Source organism: Ochotona princeps, chromosome Y (genome assembly GCF_030435755.1).
Source record: "Ochotona princeps isolate mOchPri1 chromosome Y, mOchPri1.hap1, whole genome shotgun sequence".
NCBI lineage: Eukaryota > Metazoa > Chordata > Mammalia > Lagomorpha > Ochotonidae > Ochotona > Ochotona princeps.
The window spans coordinates 1,627,423-1,650,982 of NC_080866.1; the positions used below are offsets into that span (position 1 = coordinate 1,627,423).

Consider the following 23,560-nt stretch of genomic DNA (forward strand, 5'->3'; position numbering starts at 1 on the left):
CCTGACATGATGATGGATCAGGAGACTGGTCACATTAGGCAGGGCCATAACGTTAACTAGCACCCGAGAACCATATCTGGGGGTAGATTCTGTGCGGGATGTGTGGGCCACACCCTGTGGAAATTCTAGCCCCACTGGTTAGCTCAAGAGTTGAGGTGGTGATGGACTAAGCTAGGTATGACCAAGGAGCCTGCCATCAATCACAGGTAAAAGAACCTACAACAGTCTGGACTGGTCAAGGCAGCAGCACCCGAAAGTGCAACCTGGATAGGGTGTGGGGTGGCCTGGGCTGCAACATTCACCAGCTCATACAAGGCCAAATGGGAGGCCAGTCTGAGCCTGGCACTGGTAAAACTCAATGGCATCATGCCCGCAATGATGGATATATGACTATTAATAGAGAACTATACTATAATAACAACATAGGGAAACTTGTGGCAGGGGGACTTGGAGAGGGTGTAAGTGCAATTCCAGGGCCTATGGACTGTATGATAAAATGATAATAAATTTGAAGAAAAGAAGCTAAAAAAAGGCTTCTCCTTGTTTACTTTTTATTTACTTTAGTTAACAGAAGAAAAACTATTCTAAGAACTGCTAGTTTGCCATAAGATAAGGAATAACGAAACCTGGGTTCTTTTGATGTATAAAAGTTTGTGCATTCTGAAACAAAGTGCTTCATCCTGGAAATGAACACGATGGCTGCAGTGTAGATTAAGGAAGTCATTTCTCTGTTCTGCATCTTGCTGTCTGGTCAATCATGGTAGCCTTCCCAATAAATAAATCTTTAGAAACAAAACAAAACAAAACAAAAAAGCAAATGGCATGTATGAGAACTGGGTCTGGGAGTGGATCAACTGGAGGAACTTGGGAAACTCCCCTGGTGAGTTATAGCTCCTGCTGGTGAACATGTGGTCCAGACCTGGGGTTGGACAAGCTGGGCAAAGTAGCTCCAACGACTGGCTAATGTGTGAAATGGTAATAGAATGGTGTGTACTGGGCAGGACTGAGCAAACCTTAGCCCACAAGCAAAACTAGAAACCAGCATGGAGCACAGGTTATGCCGAGATAGGCTCTTGCACCTACTGGTCTGCATGAGCCAGGAACACTAAGCCACAGTGTCTAAGGCAGAGGTCAGGACAGGTGAGGGGCTGAGCCAAGCTGAGTTGGAGCAACCACTGGCATGTGCGTGATCTATGGCTGGGAACAGGCCTGGTTGGGAAGCCAAGCGGACACCCTAACTGGGTTGAGGTTCCCACCAATGGGCGCAAGGGCTGGAATGGGGCTGCGTTCTGATCAGGAAAGAGTTGTAGTCTCCTTGGCACAAGTGTGGACTGGGACTGGATGCACCAAGCTGGGACAGACTCCAACACCATCTATTGTCCTGGAGGACCAAGGGTAGATGTGGGATAGACTAGGCAAGGTCTCAACCCCTACTGAGCCATGTGTGAGCCCTATGTGGGTATGGACGAGCCATGGCTGGGCTGAAACATCCAACAGCAAGGACCAGTTTGGGTTGAAGGCCAGTCAGGAAAAAGTCACTGTTCCTGCAAGGACAGGAGGTGAACTGACTAGGGCTGGCCCATGGACCCCGTGGTATGTGCAAAATCTGGCATTGGGAGGGGTTCTGTTGGAGCAGCCTGGGCAGCTCCTCTGGCAGGACACAGACCCTGCAGGTAAGCGCAAGAAGCATGATAGGAAACAGCCCAGAACAGGCCTTGGAAAGTTACTCACTGGCATACATTTGGCATGGGTCGGGGGCAGACCAGGCTGAATCAGTTCACGTCATCCACTGGCAAATCCAAGCACCAGAACAGAGTGTGGGTCGAGCCGGGTTTGGTTGCGACAAAAACCAGTGCACAATATGGAATGCCAAGGTGATGAATGCCTGTACCGGATGTGACTGCAGCATGCAACAGCACGTGTGAGAACCAGGAAGAGAGGGGGCAGAGCCGGCAGGGGAATAAGGGGTGTTCCCCTGCTGGACAGCTACTCCCACTGGAGAGCAGGAGCTGGGAGGGGTCAGACCAGACTAAGCAGGGCTACAACACTTGTGCGCCTCATGTGAGCTAGGTCAGGGAAAAGCCAGGCTGGGCTGATTGTTTCTACTGGTGCAAACAAAAATTAGAGTGGGTGAGGGTTGTTTGGGCTTATCCACAGCATCAACTGGCAGAAGCTGGCCCTGGGAGCTAATTCTGTCAAGTCAAACCACAGAACCACCTGGAGAGTGCATAATCCAGGAGTGGGAGAGGCCTGGGAGGGAAAGAGTGCGTTCCTCCCTCTTGGGTTAGCACTCCCACAGAGGGCACAAAAACTAGGACAGGGGCTGGGGTGGCTAGACAGAGAGGCACTCAACAACACCCATGAGGGCTGGATAGTTGAGCTGGTTAGATGGAACTAAGCTTTAATACCTATCAACATGTACAAGAGTCAAATGGGATGTGGGACAGACTGGACTAGTCTGCTACACAGACTGGCAAACCAGGGTAGGGGACAGGCCTGGTGCAGGTTATTGTGGGTGGCTCCAACTAGGCTGCAGCTCCCACTGGTTGGTGTGAGTGCTGAGTATGTGCTGGGCAGAACCAGGTTGGGCTTTAACACCCATTGGTTCCAGTAGAAGACAGGGCTGGAAACAGAACCAACCCAGCAATTGAAACCACCAGCTGATTGGGGCGATGGACTGTGCCGGACGGAATAAGTCAATCAACCGCCTCAGCTATATGTTGGAAGCGAAATACGGGGCAAATGAAGACTCCATGATGGACTATGTCAATCAGTGGATTCTTCACTGACCTCATTGTGCTTCGAGTCGTGAGATTGGCAGCGATTCATAACTGGTGAACTTCAAAACCACTTGAGCAAGACCCTTGGAGCATGCCTCACATCTGGACGTGGTGTGGGTTGGGTAACTGGGTGGGGCTCTCCCTCAATATCCCCTTTTACCTTAGATACATGAAGCAAACAATATGGAAATAATAGTCTTACCCACTTTCCTATAGCCTTTGATCCTTTGTGCCCTAATTAACTATGTAAATATTGTCAAAACATAATTTTAAAAAAAGAAGCATATGGTTTTTCCAAGCGTGCCCTACAAATGATACTTAAAGATGTTCTCTTGACAGAGAAAATGAATAGCGCCCACCAAAACCAAAGGCAAATGTGAAGAACATCCTGGTAAAATAACAACAGAAGAATAAATCAATGAACAGCCCATTGCTAAAATGATAAAATTTTTGCCTATTCATATTATCCCTTAATATAAATCGCTTAAACTCATCAAGAAACATCATAGAGTAGTAGACTGGGTTAAAAATAAAATCCCAACAGAGACTCTATGATAGACTATGTCAACCAGTGGACTCTTCAAAGACATCATAGTGCTTGGAGTGGTAAGAATGGTTGCGATTCATAACTGATGAACTAACAAAACCAACTGAGCAAGATCCTTGGAACATGTCCTACATCTGGGACCTGGGGAGAGTGGGAAATTGGGTGGGTCTTCTCCCTTAATACCCCCTTTATACATGAAGGAAATAATACGGAAATAATAATCTTACCCGCTTTCCTATTGTCCTTGAACCTTTTTACCCTAATTAACTATGTAAAGATTGTCAAAAATATAATAAAAAAATATTGGAAAAAAAAAAACCAAATCTATCTATTTGCTGCCTATAGGAGAAAGTTCTCACCAACAAGGATCAGCAGAACATATATTTTAATAATTTTGATATTTTTTGTTTCATCTCTTCAAAACTTTCTTCTGATCAAATTCTTCAATGATTCATATGTAATACAGAAGCATCATTTTCTTCAAGAAGATTCTTGATTCTCTTTTCATTTCTTTAGCCACACATTCATTCAGCATCATGTCATTTAACTTCATGGCATTGTAAGTTTCTGTCTTTTCTTCCTGTTGATTTTGTTTTGTGTCTTTTCATTTAGGGGCATGTGCAGTAACTGTGTAATGGAGACTGCCATTTGCAGTGATATGATGTTTAACTTCATGGCATTGTAATTTTCTGCTTCTCTTCCTGCTGTTGGTTTTGTATTGTGGCTTTCATTTGGTGGGGTGGAATGTATAGTGACTGTGTAGTGGAGACTGACATGTCCAGGTGTGAGGATATGGTGCAGTGTGCATCTCTACTTCCATACCAAAGGTGGACTCTCAGTAAAACGGTTGGATGTGATTTGACAATAAGATATTGGAGTTTCTGTCATTGTCCATGCCCACAATAATGAGTTTGTTACTGTTTATGAGGAACTATGCTGTTTTAATGATATGGGGGAACTCAGTAAAAGGAGAAAGATTAGGGGAGAGGGTAAGGAAGCTCCCAGTTTTATGGAATTATATCTTAACATGATAATAATATGATAATAGTAAAAGGTCAAATTCAAAAAATATTTTACGTATGTATGTATGAATTTATTTATTTATTTATATAGTTAGTTATTTCTAAGCCCTCTTACTTAGTTGATTAGGGTACAAAGGGTCAAGGGCTGCAGGAAAGTGGGTAAGACCATTGTTTCTACACTAAAATCATTTTTTTCCCCTGTATCTGGGGTCAGGGGAGGAACAATGGAAAAAATCCCACCTAGGTCCCAGGTCCCTGATGCGAGGCACACTCTGAGGGTCCTACTCAAGCTCAAGCAGTTTTGATAGTTCAACGGGTCTGAATTGATGCCAATCTCTTAATTCCAATTGCTATGAAACCTATTCAGAATCCACTGGCTGCCATAGTCTCTTCATGGTTGGGGTTCTGAGATCAGCAGTTCAGTTGGAGGGATCCCCAAAGAAACTTCCCAAACCTGATTCTTGTGTGAATTTGCCAGTATGGGTCAGGCACAGTCTGTCGCCCCAATCAGCTTATGTACATGCTGGTTGGTTGCAATTGCTTTATCAGTTCTATTTGCAGCCCTGTCTTCCACTTGAACCAATGGATATTGTAGTCCAGCTCGATCCTACCCACTCCATACTCAGTCCTCACGCAAACCAGAGGGAGCTGCAGCCTAGTTGGTTCGACTCCCCATAACCCCCACCAGACCTGCTCCCTACCCAGGTTCCCATGCTTGCCAGTCTGTGTAGCAGACTAGTTCAGTCTGTCCCACATGCCATTTTGCTCTGATACTTGTCAATGGGCATTGAAGCCTAGTTCAACCCAACCAACCTACTATTCATCCCACACACATATGCTGGCAGGTGCCTTTCTGTCTAACCACTCCTGCCCATCCTAGTTTTCATGCTGTCCAGCAGGAGTGGTTACCCACGAGGGAGGTGTCCACTATCACTTCTAGGCCACTCTAACTTCCGGATTATGCACCGTCCAGGTGGTTCTGTGGTTTGACTTGACAGAATTAGCCCTCAGTGCCACCCTCTGCCATCTGATGATGTGGCAAAGCCCAACCAACCCTCACCCAGTCTAATTTTGTTTGCACCAGCGGGAACAGTCAACCCAATCTGGCCCTTCCCTAGTCTAGCTCAATTGAAAAAAAGACCAACTGTAAAAAAGAATCTAAGGAATTTATTTGAAATTTTTTTAAATTAATTTTTAAAATTATCCTTTTAATATGCAATTCCATAGACTTTGGAGTTTCCCTTATCCCCTCTCCAAATCATCCTCACTGAGTCCCCCTATATTATTGGTGTAATATAATTCTTCATAAACAGTCATATATCCATCTTTGTGGGCATGGACAATAGCAAAGAATCCAACATCCTATTGTCATGATATATTTCACAATTTTAATGGGAGTCTGTCTTTAGTCTGGAAGTATAGAGGCATTCTGATTTGTATTCTCATATCTGGATATGACAGTCTCCATTACACAACTATTCAATCCCTTAAATGAAAAGCCACAATACAAAATCAGCAGCAAAAAAAAAAAAAAAATAGAAATTCACAAGGCCATGAAGTTCTCAAGGGGTTTTGATACTTCAACAACTCTTAATTGTCAATTCTGCCACTCCAATTGTGATGAAATGTCTCCAGAATTCACTTGCTTCTATGGTCCAACATATAGTTTCCATCTGCCCTGATATTCATTCCCAACTCTTGGCTGGGCTAGTTGAATGATTTATTTTTTCTTTGGTACCTAATGTCCTCTGCAGGCTCCAACATACTGCCACATACTCCATGTTCACTTGAATATGCTGTCCACTGTTCCATCTACTCCACCAAGGATGCCCAGCTTTGACACAAGCACTGTATGGTGAGACCATGGAACTTGCATTTCTCTTCATGGTTGAAATTCTGAGCTTCAGTTGGAAGGATCCCCAAAGAAACTTCATTTGAGGTGATCCCAGACCAGATTCTTGTGTGTGCATGCCAATACAGAACCTGGCAGAGTCTGTTGCCCCAATCAGCCTATACACACACTGTTAGTTGCAGTTGCATTGTTGGTTCTGCCTCCAGTCCTATCTTCTATACAAACCAATGGGTGTGTGGTCCAACTTGATTCTGCCCACCACACACTTGGCCCCCACACAAACCAGTGGGAGCTGCAGTCTGGTTGGAGTAACTTGCATTAACCCCCACCAGACCCACCCCCCTACCCTGGCTCCCATGTCTGCCAGTATGTACAGTAAACTGGTCTAGTCTGTCCCACATCCCATTCAGCTCACATACATGTCATTGGGCATTGAAGCCCAGTTCATCCCAATCAGCCCCACTATCCAGCCCACACTGGTGCCAGCAGGTGCCACCATCTGATTAGCCATGCCCGTGCCTGACAGAATTTGCCAGCCAGTCTAGCTTTCCCCTGATCCAGCTCACATGTCAGCTATCAGATTTTGTGCCACTGACTAGCCTGGTCTGCCCCCATCCCAGCTCTCATGCTCACTAGTCAGAGAGGTGGTTCAGTACAGGAGCCTCCACAACTCTTCTCCTGCTGGATATCTCCCTCCCCTCCCTATAGTTTCATGTGTGCTGCTTGGGTGCTGTGGCTCAGACTGGCACAGCCTCCTCACCATGGCATTTTCCAGTGGTAGTGGTAGCCTGGAGGGGCCTGACCCACCCCAATTCCAGTTCATGCTGGTTGGGGCTACAGTATAGCCCAGACCTGCAAGCTCAGTCCCAGCTCTGCTGCAGTCTGCCTTGTATTGTGTCCTGACCCAGCCTGACCAACACCCCATTCTGGCACTTGTACTTGCCAGTGAGTGATTTGAACTGATCCAGCCTGGAATGCCCTTGACCTATGCCAAATGTATGTTATTGGGTACCATTACCTGGCCTGCTCTGGGCTGCCCCCTATTGTAGTTCTTGTGCTCACCTTCAGATAGTATGTCCTGACAAAGAAGTTTCCCAAGCTCCTCCATCAGAACCTCTCCTAATGCCAAATCTCATGCACCCATTGCTGGTCTATGGGCCAGCCCTACTTAGTCCACCTCCTGTCCTGGCAAGAACAGTCACCTTTCCCATATGTTTGGCCCTAACCCATCTGGTTTTTACTGTTGAGTGCTACAGCCCAGCCACTCCTGGGGCACACCCAGACACAGCTCACACAGGGATCAGCAGTGGTAGAGACCTAGCCTAACTCATCCTACACCCACCCTGTTTCTCATGAGCACTAGTTGGTGCTGTATTCTAGCCAGACTGATGCATCCCAGATCAGTCTACACACATGCTGAAGGATCCTGCAGCCATATTCAGACTAGACCGTGGGCCCCATCCTGGTCCCCACTCTTACCAATGGGGATCTCAACTCAGTCAGGGCATCCCCTTTGTTTCCCAACTAGGCCCACTCACATCCACAGATCTTGCATGTGCCAGTGATTGCTCTGAATTGGCCTGGCATAGCCTCTCATCTGTCTTAGTCTTTGCCTTCAGATGCTGCATCCTAGCCTAACCTGGCCTGTCTCCAGTCCCAGCTCTTACTGGCAGGTGCTGCAACCTGGCCCTGCTCAGCCTGTTTCCATCCATGGCTCATGTAAACCAGTGTAGGTGTGATACCCTAGCCAGGCATGACCTGCACTCCAGCCTGGTTTCTGCACTCACCAGTGGGCTAAGGTCTGCTCGGCCCTGCCTGGTCTGCCACCTTCCAAAACCAACCCAAATACTTGTGAATGGATGGAACTACCTTGCCCAGTTTGCCCGATCCCTATGTCTGAACCATGTGCTCATTAGCAGGAGCTATGGCCCTTTAGGGAGTTTCCCAGGTCTCCTCTCTCAGCCCCCTCCTAGACTCAGATCTCACATACTCCAGCAGGTGCTAGGCCCTTATCTGGCATAACCTGACCCTCAGTCTTGGCCTTTGTATGAGCTAGTGGATGTTGCAGCCCAGCCTGTTCCACTCCCTATTTTAGGATGCACATGCAGGTGCTGAAGCCTGAACCTGCCCAGCCTGTCACCAGCCCCAGTACCAGTGAATATTGGCAGGATCCATGATTACTCCTACCTCAGGCAGTTACCTCCCCAACTCTTGAGCTAACCAGCAGGATTTGTATTTCCATAGGGTTGGGCCCATTTATCCCCCACAGAATCTATCCCCAGATCTGGTTCTCCTACATGCTGGTTAGTGTCATGACCCTGCCAAATATGACCCATCCCCTGCTCTGATACTCAGTCAGGTACTGAGACCTATCCCTGCTAGACAAGCCCTAGCCATTGCTTTCATGTGAACTGGTGTGTGGTGGTCAGTGTAGCTCTACACTGACAATCCCATCTCAGGACTACCATGTGGACTGGTGAATTAGTCTGACACATACAGATCTTTATATCTTCCCCCTCCAAACCACCAGGTCTCAGTCCCTTCACTTATGTGAAAGGACAGTGGCCCTGTTGTTGGGTATCCCTCAGGATTCGTTCCTCTCTTAACATGTATGGTGGCCTTATCCATGGACGTCTCTAGGCAATAATTTGTCAACATCCAAGTCCTTAGAGCTCATTGGTGGATGACCAGCGGGTCAAGCCTGGCACCCAATAGACACACTGATGCCTGAGTTAAAATAGTGCCAGCTACTTTTTAAGCAATTGGGGAAGGCCATGCCTCCAGCTCATCAGCCAGAAGTGAATGATGAAGTGAAAGTTCCGCTTCACATGCCTTGCACTTAAAGATCTTAAATATAGCTGAAACTGATTTGTTATTCTGTCCTATATTGTGTATTTTTATGTGTGTACATTGTATATGCCAGAGAACTAAAAATTTGGGCCCAATATATGGTCTGTTTACCTAAATTCTTATCTTTCATCCTCCAGGACTCGATATGGCTGCTGGTGTATAACTTGGCTCCTCCGGTTTCCATCCAGCCCCCTGCTTGTGGTTTGGGAAAGCAGCAGAGATTGACCTAAAGCCTTAGAATTGTGCACCCCTGTGCGAGACCTGGAAGAAGCTTTTGGTTCCTGGATTCAGATCATCTCAGCTCTAATCATTACAATTGCTTAAAGTGAGCCAGTGGATGGAAGATCTTTCTCTCTCTCTCTCTCTCCTTATCTTTCTCTCTCTCTCTTTTTTTTGTTTTTGGCTTTTCCAATTTAAAAAAACACTTGAAATTTATTAAGAGCTATTTTATTTGGCTATGGACAAAAGAGTACTCATTAATTGCTACATACAAAATATTTTTGATATTGATGCTTAAATCTCTGAGATTCTGCTTTAAAATGTCACTCATTTTGCTCCAGTTTGCTAGACAAACAATTTACTCTTGTCAGAGTCTCATCATGCTCTATAACAAACAATTGGACTTCTAGAGTTTTTTGGCAAGATTGTAGATTAAAACAATGACTATTGGGCCTGGTGCAGTAGCCTGGTCCATATCCCAGCTACTTCACTTCCTATCCAGCTCCCTGTTTGTAGCCAGGGAAAGCAGTTGAGGATGCCCCAAAGTCTTGTGACCCTGTATCCATGTGGGAAATCCAAAAGAGGCTCATGGCATATGGCTTTGAATCATTGCAGCTCTGGCCATTGCAGTCACTTGGGAGTTAATCTGCGGATGAAATATCTTCTGTGTCTGTCCTGCTCTCTGTATATCTGGCTTTCCAATAAAAATAAAGGAAGTGTTTTTGAGTCAAGATGGCCAAACAGAGGCAAGATGGTGGCAAAGGTTACAGACACATTTGACAACATGGAGAATCTTTAGACAGGGTGAAGTGCAATAAGTAGATTACTGGGGAAAAAAATAGGGCTCAGGGAATAAGTAGGGGGTCTTGGAGACCCCCTCAGCACAGGAAAGCTGAGGCAAAGAGACAGCAGTGTTGTAGTGGACCGAAAAACCAACCAGCAGTCAGTGAGCAGCAACTCAGACCCCAGCGATCCAGGCTCCAACGATACGTTTCCAGCACCAGCCGAACATCCAGCAGTGGCCTCCACACAGATGTTGTCACTGCCAGGTCAGAGCCTGGATCCACGTGGGGAGCTTGGGAGGCAAGTGTAGTCTGGGCCTGGACAATCAAGCTGGGTATCTGGGACCAGCCACAGGCAGAGAGAGTATGAGACTCAGGGCACCATGTTGTGTGGAGAGGTGGAATGCAGAGTGGACTGAGTGGCACAGAGGAGGCTCATTTCTGGCTGATCACATGGAACTGATGCAAGTGGGGAGGGTAGCACCAGCTTCACTCCCAGCAGTGTCGGTGTGGTTCCTGGAGCTGAAAGCCAGCAGCCGCAATTCTTCAGAGGTGTCTCACCTGGTGCCATCTCAGGTAGCAGGGCAGCAAGTTTTGACCCCAAGTGAAGGTCCAGAGTGGGCGTGTTACTAGCTAACTGCACTGAGTTGAGCCCACAGCACCAGCCTTGCAGCCTATAGGGTCTGTGTGGTCCCTGGAGCTGATGGCTGACAGACCCCTGATCTTTGTTGGTGCCCCTATGGGCGCCATCTTGGACATTGAGGCAAGTGCTCTAAACACTGATAAACTGCAAGAGGAGGAGTGGTAAACTGCACATGCACTAATTCAGCAGCTCTCAGAAACAGTGTCATGGGACCAAACACTGTTACACTGGGAGAGGACAGCTGAGTTGCCCAAGACCTGACCTGGGAACAAAATCATCACCATCTTAGAGCACTGCACAGGCTCCCCAGAAAAAATAGCCCCTACAAGGCACGCCACCAACTCCACCCAAAATAACTCCAGGAGGTACTTAGACTTAGCACACAGCAGAGGACAACAAGATCAGTTATACTTACAAAATCAGTGTCCCCGACAAAGAAATTATTCAGGACAGCTGTGTTTTTGAAATTCGGGGCACTGATTGAACATAAAAAATCAACTTGTAAACCTGTAGGCAATACATCTTAGAGATGTTTTCATCAACCAGATTGGCAACTACAAAAGGTAAAAGAAAAGACAAAGACACCGTGAATATTACTGAAGACTCTCCAACAAAGGATCAAAAGTTTCTCCCACTCTCAGAGTTAACTGAGGAAGACATTGAAAAAATGGGAAAAAAGAACTCAGAAAACTTGTGATAAAGCTGCTGATCAATAATGAGAAGCACAAACAAGAGTTCAAAGAAGAAATGGCAGTAATAACTCATATTAAGACTGACAATCAGAAATTAAGAACACAGTAGAGCAAATTAAAAATACAGTGGAGAGTCTCAACAATAGAATGAATGAGGCAGAAGAAAAAATTTCAGAATTAAAATTTCCTGTGACCATGAAGAAACAAACAAAAAGCTGGAAGCAGAGTTAGGTCAAGCTAAAAAAAAAAAGTATCCAAGAATTAAAACTTATGATTAAAAGGTCCAACGTAAGAGTTATGGGAGTTTCAGAAACTGCAGAAAGAGAAGTTGGGATTAAAGGTGTATTCAATGGAATAATAAAGGAAAACTTCCCTAATCAGAGCAAAGAAATGGAAAATAATATACAGGAGGGCTACAGAACTCGCGACAGAGTTGATCAAAAACAAACTTCACTACGACACATGATAATCAAGCTATCTTCAGTTGAACAAAAAGAGAAAAATCCTTAAATGTGCACGTGAAAAAAATCAAGTGTCATATAGAGGAATCCCAATCAAGCTCACAGCTGACCATTCAGAGCAAACACTACAGGCCAGAACAGAATGGAATGACTACTCCAGATTCTAAAAGAGAAAAGTTTTCATCCTAGAATAACTTACCCTGCAAAGCTCTCCTTTGTCTTTGAAAATGAAATACAATTCTTCCACAATAAAGAAAGACTTTAAGATTTTGTCTCATCTAAACCTCCCTTACAAATGATACTCAAGGATGTTCCCATGAAAGAAAAAAGAAATAGAAGCCACCAAACACAAAGACAAATATGGAGAACATCCCACTAAAAGGTTAACAGAAAACTCAATCATAGAACAACACATCGCCAAAATGACAGGACCAAACTGAATTGAAAAGGCTGAAACTCATCAGTCAAATACCATAGATTAGAGGACTGGATCAAAACACAAGATATTCCAAGCAAATGGTAAGGAAAGACGTGCAGGTGTAGCCATTCTTATATCAGATAACATAAACATCAAAAGAGACAAAGAAGGATACCACATAATGATAAAAGGACGCATTCAACAAGAAGAGATCAGCATAATAAATGTTTATGCTCCAAATGCCAAAGCATCTAGCTATGTGAAACAAATATTACCGGGCTTAAAGGGAGAAATAGACTCCAATACGATCATAGTGGGAGGCCTTAATACCCCACTAACGCAAATGGACAGATCAAAAAACCAGAAACTCAGCAAAGAAACGATAGAACTCACCCAAACTCTAGAGCAAATGGACTTAGTTGACGTCTATTGAACCTTTCATCCTACAGACAGAGAATACACCTTTTTTCATCAGTACATGGAACTTTCTCCAGAATTGATCATATTATAGGCCATAAAACAAGCCTCAGCAAATTTAAAAAAGTGGAAATCATACCATGCATCTTCTCAGACCACCAAGGAGTGAAGCTTGAGATCAAGAATTCAAAACACCAAGGAAGACTTACAAACATATGGAGGCTGAATAATATGTTACTAAATGAGCAATGGGTTAGAGAGGAAATCAAAGGGGAAATTAAAAAATTGCTTGAAACAAATGAAGGCATCAGCACAACTTATCAGAACTTATGGGGCACAATCAAGGCGGTGCTGAGAGGAAAGTTCATTTCAATTAATGCTTATGTCAAAGCACCAAGTCAGTCACCGAACCTTACAGCTGAAAGAACTAGAAACAAAAAAATAAGGAAATCCTGACATTAGTAGGAAAAAGAAATCATCAAAATAAGGGAGGAAATAAACCAAATAGAGACCAAGAGAACTATACACAAGATCAATCAATCAATCAAAGAGCTGGCTCTTTGAGAAAATCAGCAAAATAGACTCCCCACTAGCTCGGCTAATCAAAAAAAAAAAAAAAAAATGAGGGAGAAAATACATGTCAATAGTATCTGAGATGAGAAAGGAAATATAACAACAAATACCTCAGAAATACAATGAATCATCAGGAACTATTACAAGCAACTATATGCAAACAAATAAGAGAATCTAGAGGAGATGCATAGATTTGTGGACATGTACAAACCACCAAAACTGAATCAAGAAGCAATTAGCAATCTAAACAGCCCAATAACAATCTAAACAGCCCCTGCCAGGTCAGACCCAATGCTGGGGACTCACGCCAAAAGACCCTGCTGAAATTCCTAGCTCCGCCCTGCTGCAAATATCTTGTGGCTGGGCCAGTTTGGGAAGGGTGCGGGCCTTGGGGTTGGGGGCAAGTGCTGCTCCCTGCAGTGTGGCGACTGTGGGGGGGTGGTGCCCCAGCTGTGGCCTAGAAGGGAAATAGTGGGCACCTCCCTCAGGGTTACCACTCTCTCTCTCTCTCTTTTTTTTTTTTTAACAATTAGATTATTTCCTCTTTTATTGATGTGGAATGTATAATGTTAGTCAGTGATATCAAGAATCACATAAAAGCAGAATCTTAAGACTGGGCTGCAGCCCCCACGGCCCCTAGGCCTGGACCCCAGCCCTTCCCCACTCTGTTTCTGGAGTCCCTGGCAAGACCCCAAAGCCAATAGAGCCCCTTCCACTTGAGCAAAAGAAACAGCCTCAAGTGCTGACAGTGTGTACAAGTGATTATCCACAGGTCAAATAAATCAGCTACAGAAATCATTAAAAAGAAAGTGTGTGTCGGGTGGGGGGAAGATGGGGACTTCTTTAAAAATAAAGATAAGACAAAAATGGGAAGAGAACACTGGGTGGGAGCCTCACCAGGCTCCCATGTACCTGCTGCCCTTCCACACCTGCTGCCCCCCAGCAGCAAAGCCCAACGCTGTGGTGTGCGAGATCTCCGGGGAGACAGCGGGCTGTATGTCAAGGGTGTCTGGCGGCCAGTGAAGAGGTGGCCGCATGCAGCTCCACCAGATTTTAATGCCCATGACAGAGCAGAGGGGCAGGAATGCTGAGGTGGCGGGCGGGTTGCCCTCTGGCTGGAGAACTCAGGGGGCAAGCTTCTTTCCGCAGATCTGGCCTACTGGATCCCTGCACCCCCTGGATTGCCTGGCCATGCCTTTAGCAGGTACTTCCTAACCCCAAGGACGGGCCCTGCTTTCCCACCAACTCCCCAGTGAGTTCTGGTACTCTACACGGACATTCTTAATGTGTTTTCAAAATGCCACTTATCTCAGTGTGGCCAATTTGGGCAAGAGCATAGAGGGCACAGCAGCCACAGGCAGAGCAGTGGGGGCTATGGGTGGGCTGTTGTCAGGAAGGAGGTGGGCCAGGCGGAACTGGGCCAGGCAGGGGTGGGCAGGCCATGGCGAGGGAAAGGGGCATCCTCAGAGGGCCTGTGCTGGCAACACCCCTTGAAAAGGCCAAGGGTCCCACCTCAGAGTCTAGGACAACCTGCCCTTCCCCTGCAACTACTGCCTTGGATGTCAACACCATAAACACCTCCAATGGCAGGAAGACTGTCAATCTGTGTCCTGCCCAGGACCAACTGAAGTTACCTGGCACAATGACTGCAGGCAGATAGATGGGAAAGCACGTATGCATTTTAGAGCTGTGCAGCTGTGGTTAGGAATCAACACCCACTTCCTGTAAAAGCTGATTCACACCTGACTGGACCAAATCCCCTTGGTGTCAATGTCATGAAATGTGCCAAGTTAGGTGGTGATAGGCCCCAGTGTGACTTTCAGCTTTCACTCTTGAGGAGTCCCAATGAGCCTGATAGAGATCACCTGCCCTCGAGAGATGTCCTGGACACTGTCCTACCACTCAGCTGGGGTATGTGGCCCTGTGTTCTGTGCTGGCTGGGCAAGCTCCTAGAAATGCTTTGCCTGGCAGGATAGCTGAAAACCTGGAATATTCTAAGGACTTCCTGGGAAGAGGAGGGTATCCTCCCTGGCCTGGGTGCCTGCCTGTTCCCTGCACCCCAGCTGGCTCCCATGCAAGACCTGATGCCTGAGCAGCTGCATTTGCCTCTTCACTCTTCGGGGGTGGGGAGGAGAAACTCCACAATCCAAGGGTAAAAAGGAACCTGAGGGGAGGGGCCCGCTGGCCCTTGACTGAAAGCATCAACCCTGGCACGATCCAGAGAATCCAATGAAGGCTAATCAAGACCACAAAAGGTCAGTCAGTGTAGGAAACACAGAAGAGGAGGAAATGGGCAAACCAACAAAACAACTCAAACAAACCTCAGGGCATACGGGTTGCAGGTGCTCTGTGTCTGGTCATGCTGTGCATGGCAAGGAAAGATGACCCCTTTCTCTCTGTTTTAGACTCTGCTTTTTAATTTGGGAAAAATGAGGGAGCCTAGCCAGATGCCACCTAGCAAATTCCCCAAGAAAGCAGAGTAAATGGGAACCCAAAGTTCTGAGGATCTCCAATTGCAGTTCTGGTGCTACATGGATGCTATTCAGATTATCTGGGATGTCATCTGTTGCCCACTGGCCATTTTCAAAGTCAACATAGCCTGCTTTGGAGGGGCCATTGTGATACACTGGTGGTTTCAGTCTTGCGGGTTCCGGCCTCGCCTCTTGCCTTTCTACCTTTATGGCAGGCTCCTGTCCATTCTCTATCTTTACCATGGCCACTGTGGTGTGTGAAGCATCAGACTTTGGTGGACAACTGGTGGGGAGCGCTGTGTTTCTCTTGGTGGCGAGGGTGGGAGTGGTTTCGGGGACACTGTTTGCATTTCTCTTGATCTGCATCCTTTCTCACTTCTTGTCTGTCAAATACCAGATGGGAGGGGTGGCCCCCTGCCTGTAGACATCGCCCTGCTTTTCCAAATCAATCAGCACCATGTTCACATCGCGGGCCTTGCTGAGGCCAATATTTTTGGCCACATTCAGGGTAGAGGAGTTAGACACATTGAACAGGTATTCACAGATTTTTCTCCTTGATCTCAGCATGTCCAAAGGCTCAGCAGAATCTTCTTCTACGTCAGATGGGACACCTGTGTCCTCAGCTTCCAAACTCTGGGCTGAGCCTGGAGTTCCCTGGCTACAGAGATCTGGATTCTGTGGCACGGGTTCCCGATCTGCCATACACAGCTGTTCCTCAGCTGCAGCGGAGATGGTGATGCTCCACAGAGGGGGCCTTCCTGCCTTTTGGGGCAGTTTACCCCTCCTCGCCAGGGAGTACAAAACTCGATTGATGTCCTTTCTTGGGGTTCGGAGCTTAGCAGCCAGCCGAGTGCTGAAAGAACCTGCCCCTTCTTCAGCTCCTCAAAGATCCTTTGCTCCCGATCCTGATCTATACTGAGACGCTGGAAGCGTGAGGAAAGCCTGTCAACACCTTTGCATGCCACAACCCTGGTGCGTGATAAAGGGGGCTGCAGTCCTTCATGGCACCCCGGCCTACTGAGAGGCACATCCCTAGGGACAGCCCCGTTCCCTGGCTGCCTGAATCTGACAGGTGGGCCTGGAAACCTTGGCCTGAGTTCCAGGAATGACAGCAGTGAAAAGGCCTGCTTTCCAGGAAGGGGCACTTCTGGGAAAACTCCCTGAAAATATGCTATTTGCTGGAGCTGGAAATGGTCAGCGGGAGATCCTGGGTCCAGCTGCTGGTGAGTGAGCAGGCTGTGCTCATAGCCTTGACCCAGGTGGAGGTGGTATCTCAGGAGGGAACTGCCCCGGGGCTTGGAATTCTCAGGGACACAGCCAGATGCCAGAGGTGGTCACCGCCACCGCGACCCTCCCCTCACCCTCCCCCACCACATAGCCGCTCTGCCTTCAGTAGGGAATCTGGGGCTACCACTCTCACTGGACAGCACGAACACCAGGACAGGCACAGGGGTGGCTAGACAGAAGGGCACCTGCCAGTAGGTGTGTGGGATGGATAGTAGGTTGGTTGAATTGAGCTGGGCTTCAGTGTCCATTGACATGTGTGAGAGCTAAATGGGATGTGGGACAGACTGGACAAGCCTGTGGTATATATTGGCACGCACAGGAACCAGCATAGGGGGAAGAACTGGTGGGGGTTATGGGGATTCGCCCCAACTAGGCTGCAGCTCCAACTGGTTTGTTTGAGGACTGAGTATGAAGTGGGCAGGATCGAGCTGGACTACAACACCCGATGGTTCACAAGGAAGACAGGGCTGGAAACAGACCGAACCCAGCAGTCCCAACAACCAGCATGTGCATAAGCTGATTGGTGTGACGGATGGTTTTGGACTGTGTACTAGCAAACTTGTGCAAAAATCAGGCCTGGGATCATCCCAGATGAAGTTTCTTTGGAGATCCCTCCAACTGAACTGCTGATCTTAGAATCCCAACCATAAAGAGCCTGTCAGCCAGTGGACTCTGAATAGGTTTCATTGTGATTGGAACAGCGAGATTGGCAGCAATCCAGAACTGATGAACTTTCTTTTTTTTTTTTTTTACAAGTTAATATAAGTAACATTTTATTTAAAAATAACTATTTTTGTTGAAAGGAAAAAAAATTAGTGGTTAGCATTATTTTACATTTTCCAATCTCTTTACCACCAGGTTTAATAGAAGACAACTTAATTCTCATGTTGGCTTCCTTATTCCATTTGTTGCAATGTACTTTTTAATGAAAGTATATAAATAAAAACAACCCAGACCATATAAATGTATGCCTAGAAAAGATAGGATATATTTAATAACTCTGTCAGATCAGTGTGGTCATTCTTTGATACTACACACACCAAAATAAATGAAAAGCAACAGTTGCACAAAGACTTGTTGCAACATGAAATCTGAGACCATAAATCAATGAGTTATTCATTCTCATATTAAAATTCATCAGTGCATCTTACACTCAGAATATATTTTTAGTCATGCATGATTTTGTACAACTATGAATTGGTCATCTGGACAATATTGATTCACCAAATTATACATATCTTTCAAAAGTTGACACATTTTTTGTAAAAATTTTTAAAATCATGTTTGTTAATATCAACACTAATCTTTTTCGAAAATGTCTTTAAGTATTAAGCATCTGGCAAGCTTATGGTGGCAGATACAAGCTCTCCAAAACTCTAATATCCTCTTGAAAGCTTGGAATTCTATCTTTGGCAACAAATACTGCCAGTTGTTTTTCTTGAAATAACAGTCTCACTTAGTTCATTTTCAGGAACATATCTCCCAGAAACTGAAGTACAAATAGCTATGATTTGTCTGTCAGTCAGTAGATGAAGTAGAAATGGTCTTCACACACACACACACACACACACACACACACACATACACACACACACGCAGCTGAGCTCACAACTCAATTGCACAAGTTCTTTGCTTGAAGCAACTGCTGTGCGTTAGCAGGCAGCAGAAGTGTTGTGTGCATTCTCCCACTTCGTCACACAGAATACTAAAATAAAACAAAGTAAGGAAGTATAGGCTTAGAGTTTTTATAAACACCTTTATCTGAGATTGTGTTTGAAAATCCTGAAGCACTGGGCACTCCTGCTGGCTCTGGTCAGATAAATATCTGATTTCAATTGGCAACTGCTACTTTAACATGGGAATTGGTGGAAGGGACACACTCAATCCATAGCAAAAACATTCTAGGAGTTGCTATGCTTAGATCAGTTATGAAAACTCATCTCAATAGAAACTCTCTAGGTTATAAGTGGCCCACTCCACTTCAGAAGGAGTTAATCAAATCCTGAGAGACGTCAACACTAACAACAAAAAAACAGTAAAACACACACACCAGTAAGAATATCTTCCAACAGCAATGGCCAAACCTGATGGAAATGTAATACAGATTTGGGATGCCTTACTTCAATTTCCTTGGTTCTTCATTCCATGATGTATCATATATCAAAATATCACACTGTACTTCATTAAATATATACAATAAAAATGATGGGCCTAAGTTTGATTCATTATTTTCCATCAAATTTATTTCTTTTCTTTTTTTCCTGCCGGATTCTAGGTTTTATTTCTGCTGACATGTGCACCTGCCCTGCACACCAGCCACGCTCCCACCAGGGGCCAGCTGTTCCCTCTGCTAAGTCTGAGGAAAGCAGCATGGGGTCTGATGAACTTTCAAAACTGTTTGAGCAGAACCCTAGGAGCACGCCTCCCACTGGGGATATGGGATGGGTGGGAGGCTGGGTGAAATTTTTGCCTTTGTTTCTCCCCTGACCCCAGATACAGGGAAAAATGAAAATATTAGTGTGGAAACAATGGTATTACCCATTTTCACTCTGTAGCCCTTGACCCTTTGTACCCTAATAAACTGAGTAAGATTAAAAAATTTAACATGAAATGATGTCAGTATGACATATAATACTTGTAAAAAAATAAATTATCGCTATTCGCAGATGACATGATTCTCTACATAGGAGAACCAAAAGACTCAGTCAAGAGACTATTGGAACTCATAAGAAACTTTGGCAGAGTAGCAGGATACATGATTAATGAACACAAATTGATGGCACTAGTGTACACAAATAATTCCGTGGCTGAGAAAAAAATTGTAAGTACAGTTCCCTTTAAAAAGAGGAAAGGACTCTTAAATAACTAGGAATAAAGCTACCTAGATATGTGAAAGACCTCTATGATGAAAATTATAAATCATTTAAAAAGGAAATAGAAGAAGACCTTGAAAAACAGAGAACCTTACCATGTTCTTGAATTGGCAGGATCAACATTATCAAAATGACCATATTACCAAAAGCAATATACAGATTCAAATCAATCCCAATCAAAATCCCAGCAACATTCTTCTCAGAAATACAAAAGATGATACAGAAGTTCATCTGGAATCACAAAAGACTACAAATAGCTAAAGCTATTCTGAAAATAGACACCAAACTGGAGGAATCACAATTCCAGACCTCAAAACATACTACAGAGCAGTTGTCATCAAAACAGTCTGGTACTGGTACAGAAACAGAGATCAGTGGAACAAAGTACAACCACCAGAAGGGAGTCCAATCATCTATAGTCAACTAATCTTTGACAAGAAAACTGAAAACAATCCAGGTAAAAAACCTGGTCTATTCAACAAATGCTGGTGGGTCCACTGGATAGCAGCTTGCAGAATAAAGAAGCAAGACCGCACCTGTCGCATTATACAAAAATCAGCTCTAACTGGCTGTAGATCTACACCCAGAAACCATCAAACTATTAAAACAAAACATAGGAAACACACTCCACGATATAGGAACAGGGAGAGATTTCTTAGACAAGAAGCCTAAAGCAAAGGCAAGCAAATCCAAAATGAACAAATGGGACTACATCAAACTAAAAACCTTCTGTACAGCAAAGGAAACTATTAACAAAGTGAAGAAGTAACCAAGAGAATGAGAGAAAATTTTTACACTGCACAAGTGATAGGGGACTAATATCCAGGATTTACAAAGAGCTTCAGAAACCCAGGGACAGAAACAAACAAGCAAAACAACGCTGTAACAAAATGGGCAAATGAAATGAACAGAAATTCTTCAAAAGAACAGATTCAAATGGCTAACAGACATAGGAAAAGATGCTCAGGCTCTCTAGCCATCAGAGAGATACAAATGAAAACCACCTTGAGGTACCACCTAACTCCAATGAGACTGGTCTACATTCAGAACTCGAAAAACAACACCTGCTGGTGGGAGTGTAGGCTAATACAATCATTGTGGAAATCCATATGGAGAGTGCTTGGAAAATTGCAAATAAACCTGCCATATGACCCAGCAATCCCGCTCTTAGGAATATACCCAAAAGGAGTGAAATCTGCATATGAGAAGGGGATCTGTAATCCTATATTTACAGCAGCACAATCTACAATAGCAAAGTCATGGAAACAAACCAGATGTGCGTCCAAGGAATAGTGGCTAAAGAAACTGTGGTACATCTACTCCATGGAATATTATTCAGCTATTAAGAAGAATGATATTATTCTATTTTAAACCAGGTGGTCCCAACTAGAAACCATTATGCTCAGTGAAATGAGTATATCACAAAAGAACAAGCACCATATATTCTCTCTCATATAAGGAAGCCAACATGGAAAGTGTAGCTCCAACAGTTCAATCTATACAGTTTTTTTGATTGTCTGTTTGCTTTTTTGGTTGTATCCCATGTGTTTTGATGTTCTTATCTCAGTTTGGTTGCTTCCAAATAATCTCTTTTCTCTAGTAGAATTCATCACGTGCTCATGAATTATATGATGGCATCACTTTCCCCAAGAGATTTCTGTGTTTCCTTTTTGTCACGCATGTATTGGTTACTCAGTGGCGTGCTATTTTTTCAAGGTGTTATAATTTGTTGTTGTTGTGGTTGTTGTTGTCGTTATTGATGTGGCTGTTATGGAATGATGTCAATCTGAAAAGCAGTAATATTATTTCAACCCCAAACAGCCTGTATCTCATGCAATAAGATATTGTGAAGTACACCAATGAACCAACAATTGATATGAGTCAGATTGCTTAGGATCTACATCAAAGAACTGTTAAACCTAGTATGCTTGCAAGGCCCTTTGCTACTCGGAAATGGGGAGGGAGAGTAGAGAAATCTTACATCACCCTAGAAGTTGTAAGGAAGACGGGAAGTATAACCTATTAGGATCATAGCTGTTAACTCATAGACAACAGACTCAAATCAGCATTAGACAATAGCAAAACTACAAAGGCATTTGGGGGGAATCAGGAGCAATTCAAACAACCTCTTAACAGGAAGTCATATGCATAGTGCAGGGGGGGAAACCCAGAGTGGAGCATGGGGACAGGAGGAGGCCTGTATCCCAACCCTGAAGGTTCCCGGATCCTCACAAGGACTATCAGTACAGGCACCAGGGACTCCATCCCAACTGCCAAGGAGACCACAGGGAAATGGAGTGACTTCGGAGGCTAAAAACTCTGAGGTCACCCAGCCCGATTTGGTCTACCACATGGGATGGAAGAAGCCCAAATCCTTTCTCACAAGACCCAAGAGTATCAGAACAACAGCCAAGAGCCCTGAGTGGTCCACAGAAACAGAAGAACAGTAAACTTCCTTCGGGACTAGGGAGAGGAGATGTCTCTGGTCCTTGCCTGGTTCCAACCTCTCTAGCAATGACCATCAGAGTGCTCCAGAAACCCCTCAAAACAAACAAACAAACAAACAAACAAACAAACAAACTAGAATAGATAGAGAACAACAAGGAAAGCTTAGAAACACACAGAAAATTGTTAGCAGGGATGCATTTATAACTCACTGGGTTAGACACAAAGATTAGTTATTCCTCACTGGGTTATTGGAGTTTTATCTGCACACCCCTCCTAAAACTGTTCTGCACCTCAACTGTTGACATATGTCTTGTTAGAGTTATAGAGTTAGACTACCCAAAAAACAGCCAGGTTCAGCCAAATCATGCTTCAGTGCTATGAACTGCTAAATACTAAAGTTAAAATAGACATGAGACAGCTGAATAGTAATCTATAGCCATTTCAAGGTGTATAGAACCCAGTTGTACACAAACTAATAATTGAAATGTCAATGTAGAAGTCACAGGATGTGGTTCAGAACTTGCATTTTTCTTTTTTAAAACATATTGGTTACTCAATACCATGTCAACTAGTTCCATAATGTTATAAATCGTTGCTGATGTTATCTCGAGGCTTTTAATTGATCAGGATGATACTCTGCTGGCTCTACATTCAGACCAGAGATGGTCTCCCCAGGAAGCCTCTGAACTTATCTGAATAATAAGATGCTGGACTTTATGCTCGGTAGATGCTTGCAATGAAAGAATCTCAACTGAACTTGAACTGTGGTAAGCCACCATGGGGGGGGGGGGAGGACAGGGGGAGGGGAAATCCCAGTGCCTATAAAACTGTGGCACATAATGCAATGTAATAAATTTTTAAAAACCTTTTAAAAAAGCAGATATACATAGAGAATCAGAGAAAGACAGGAAAATCTTGAATCCAGTGATTCACTCCCCAAGGGATCACAACAGCTGGTGCTGCACTGATCTAAAGCCAGGAGCCAGGAACTTCCTCCATGTCTCCAATGTGGGTGCAGGATCCAAGGCTTTGGGCCATCCTCGACTTCTTTACCAGGCCACATGAGGGAGCTTGATGAGCAGTGGAGTAGCCATCATTAGAATCGGCACACATATAGGATCCCAGCATGTTCAAGGTGAGGGTTTGAGCTGCAAGGTCACCACACAGACCCTACACTGTATTCTTAGTTTCTTATATATCAGCTTTCATTTTTTTGTGTGTTTGC

General features: G+C 44.7%; 1 protein-coding gene across 1 annotated transcript; it reads right to left on the reverse strand.

Annotated features, from left to right (window-relative positions):
* Positions 1–11,139: 11,139 nt before the first annotated feature.
* Positions 11,140–17,061, reverse strand: LOC131478690 (double-stranded RNA-specific adenosine deaminase-like; the record flags this gene model as incomplete). Its single annotated transcript, XM_058659277.1, is given in 3 exon segments — positions 11,140–11,249; positions 15,748–16,578; positions 16,581–17,061. Coding segments are annotated over 3 exon segments (1,422 nt in total), but the record flags the coding sequence as incomplete, so codon positions are not given.
* Positions 17,062–23,560: the final 6,499 nt, after the last annotated feature.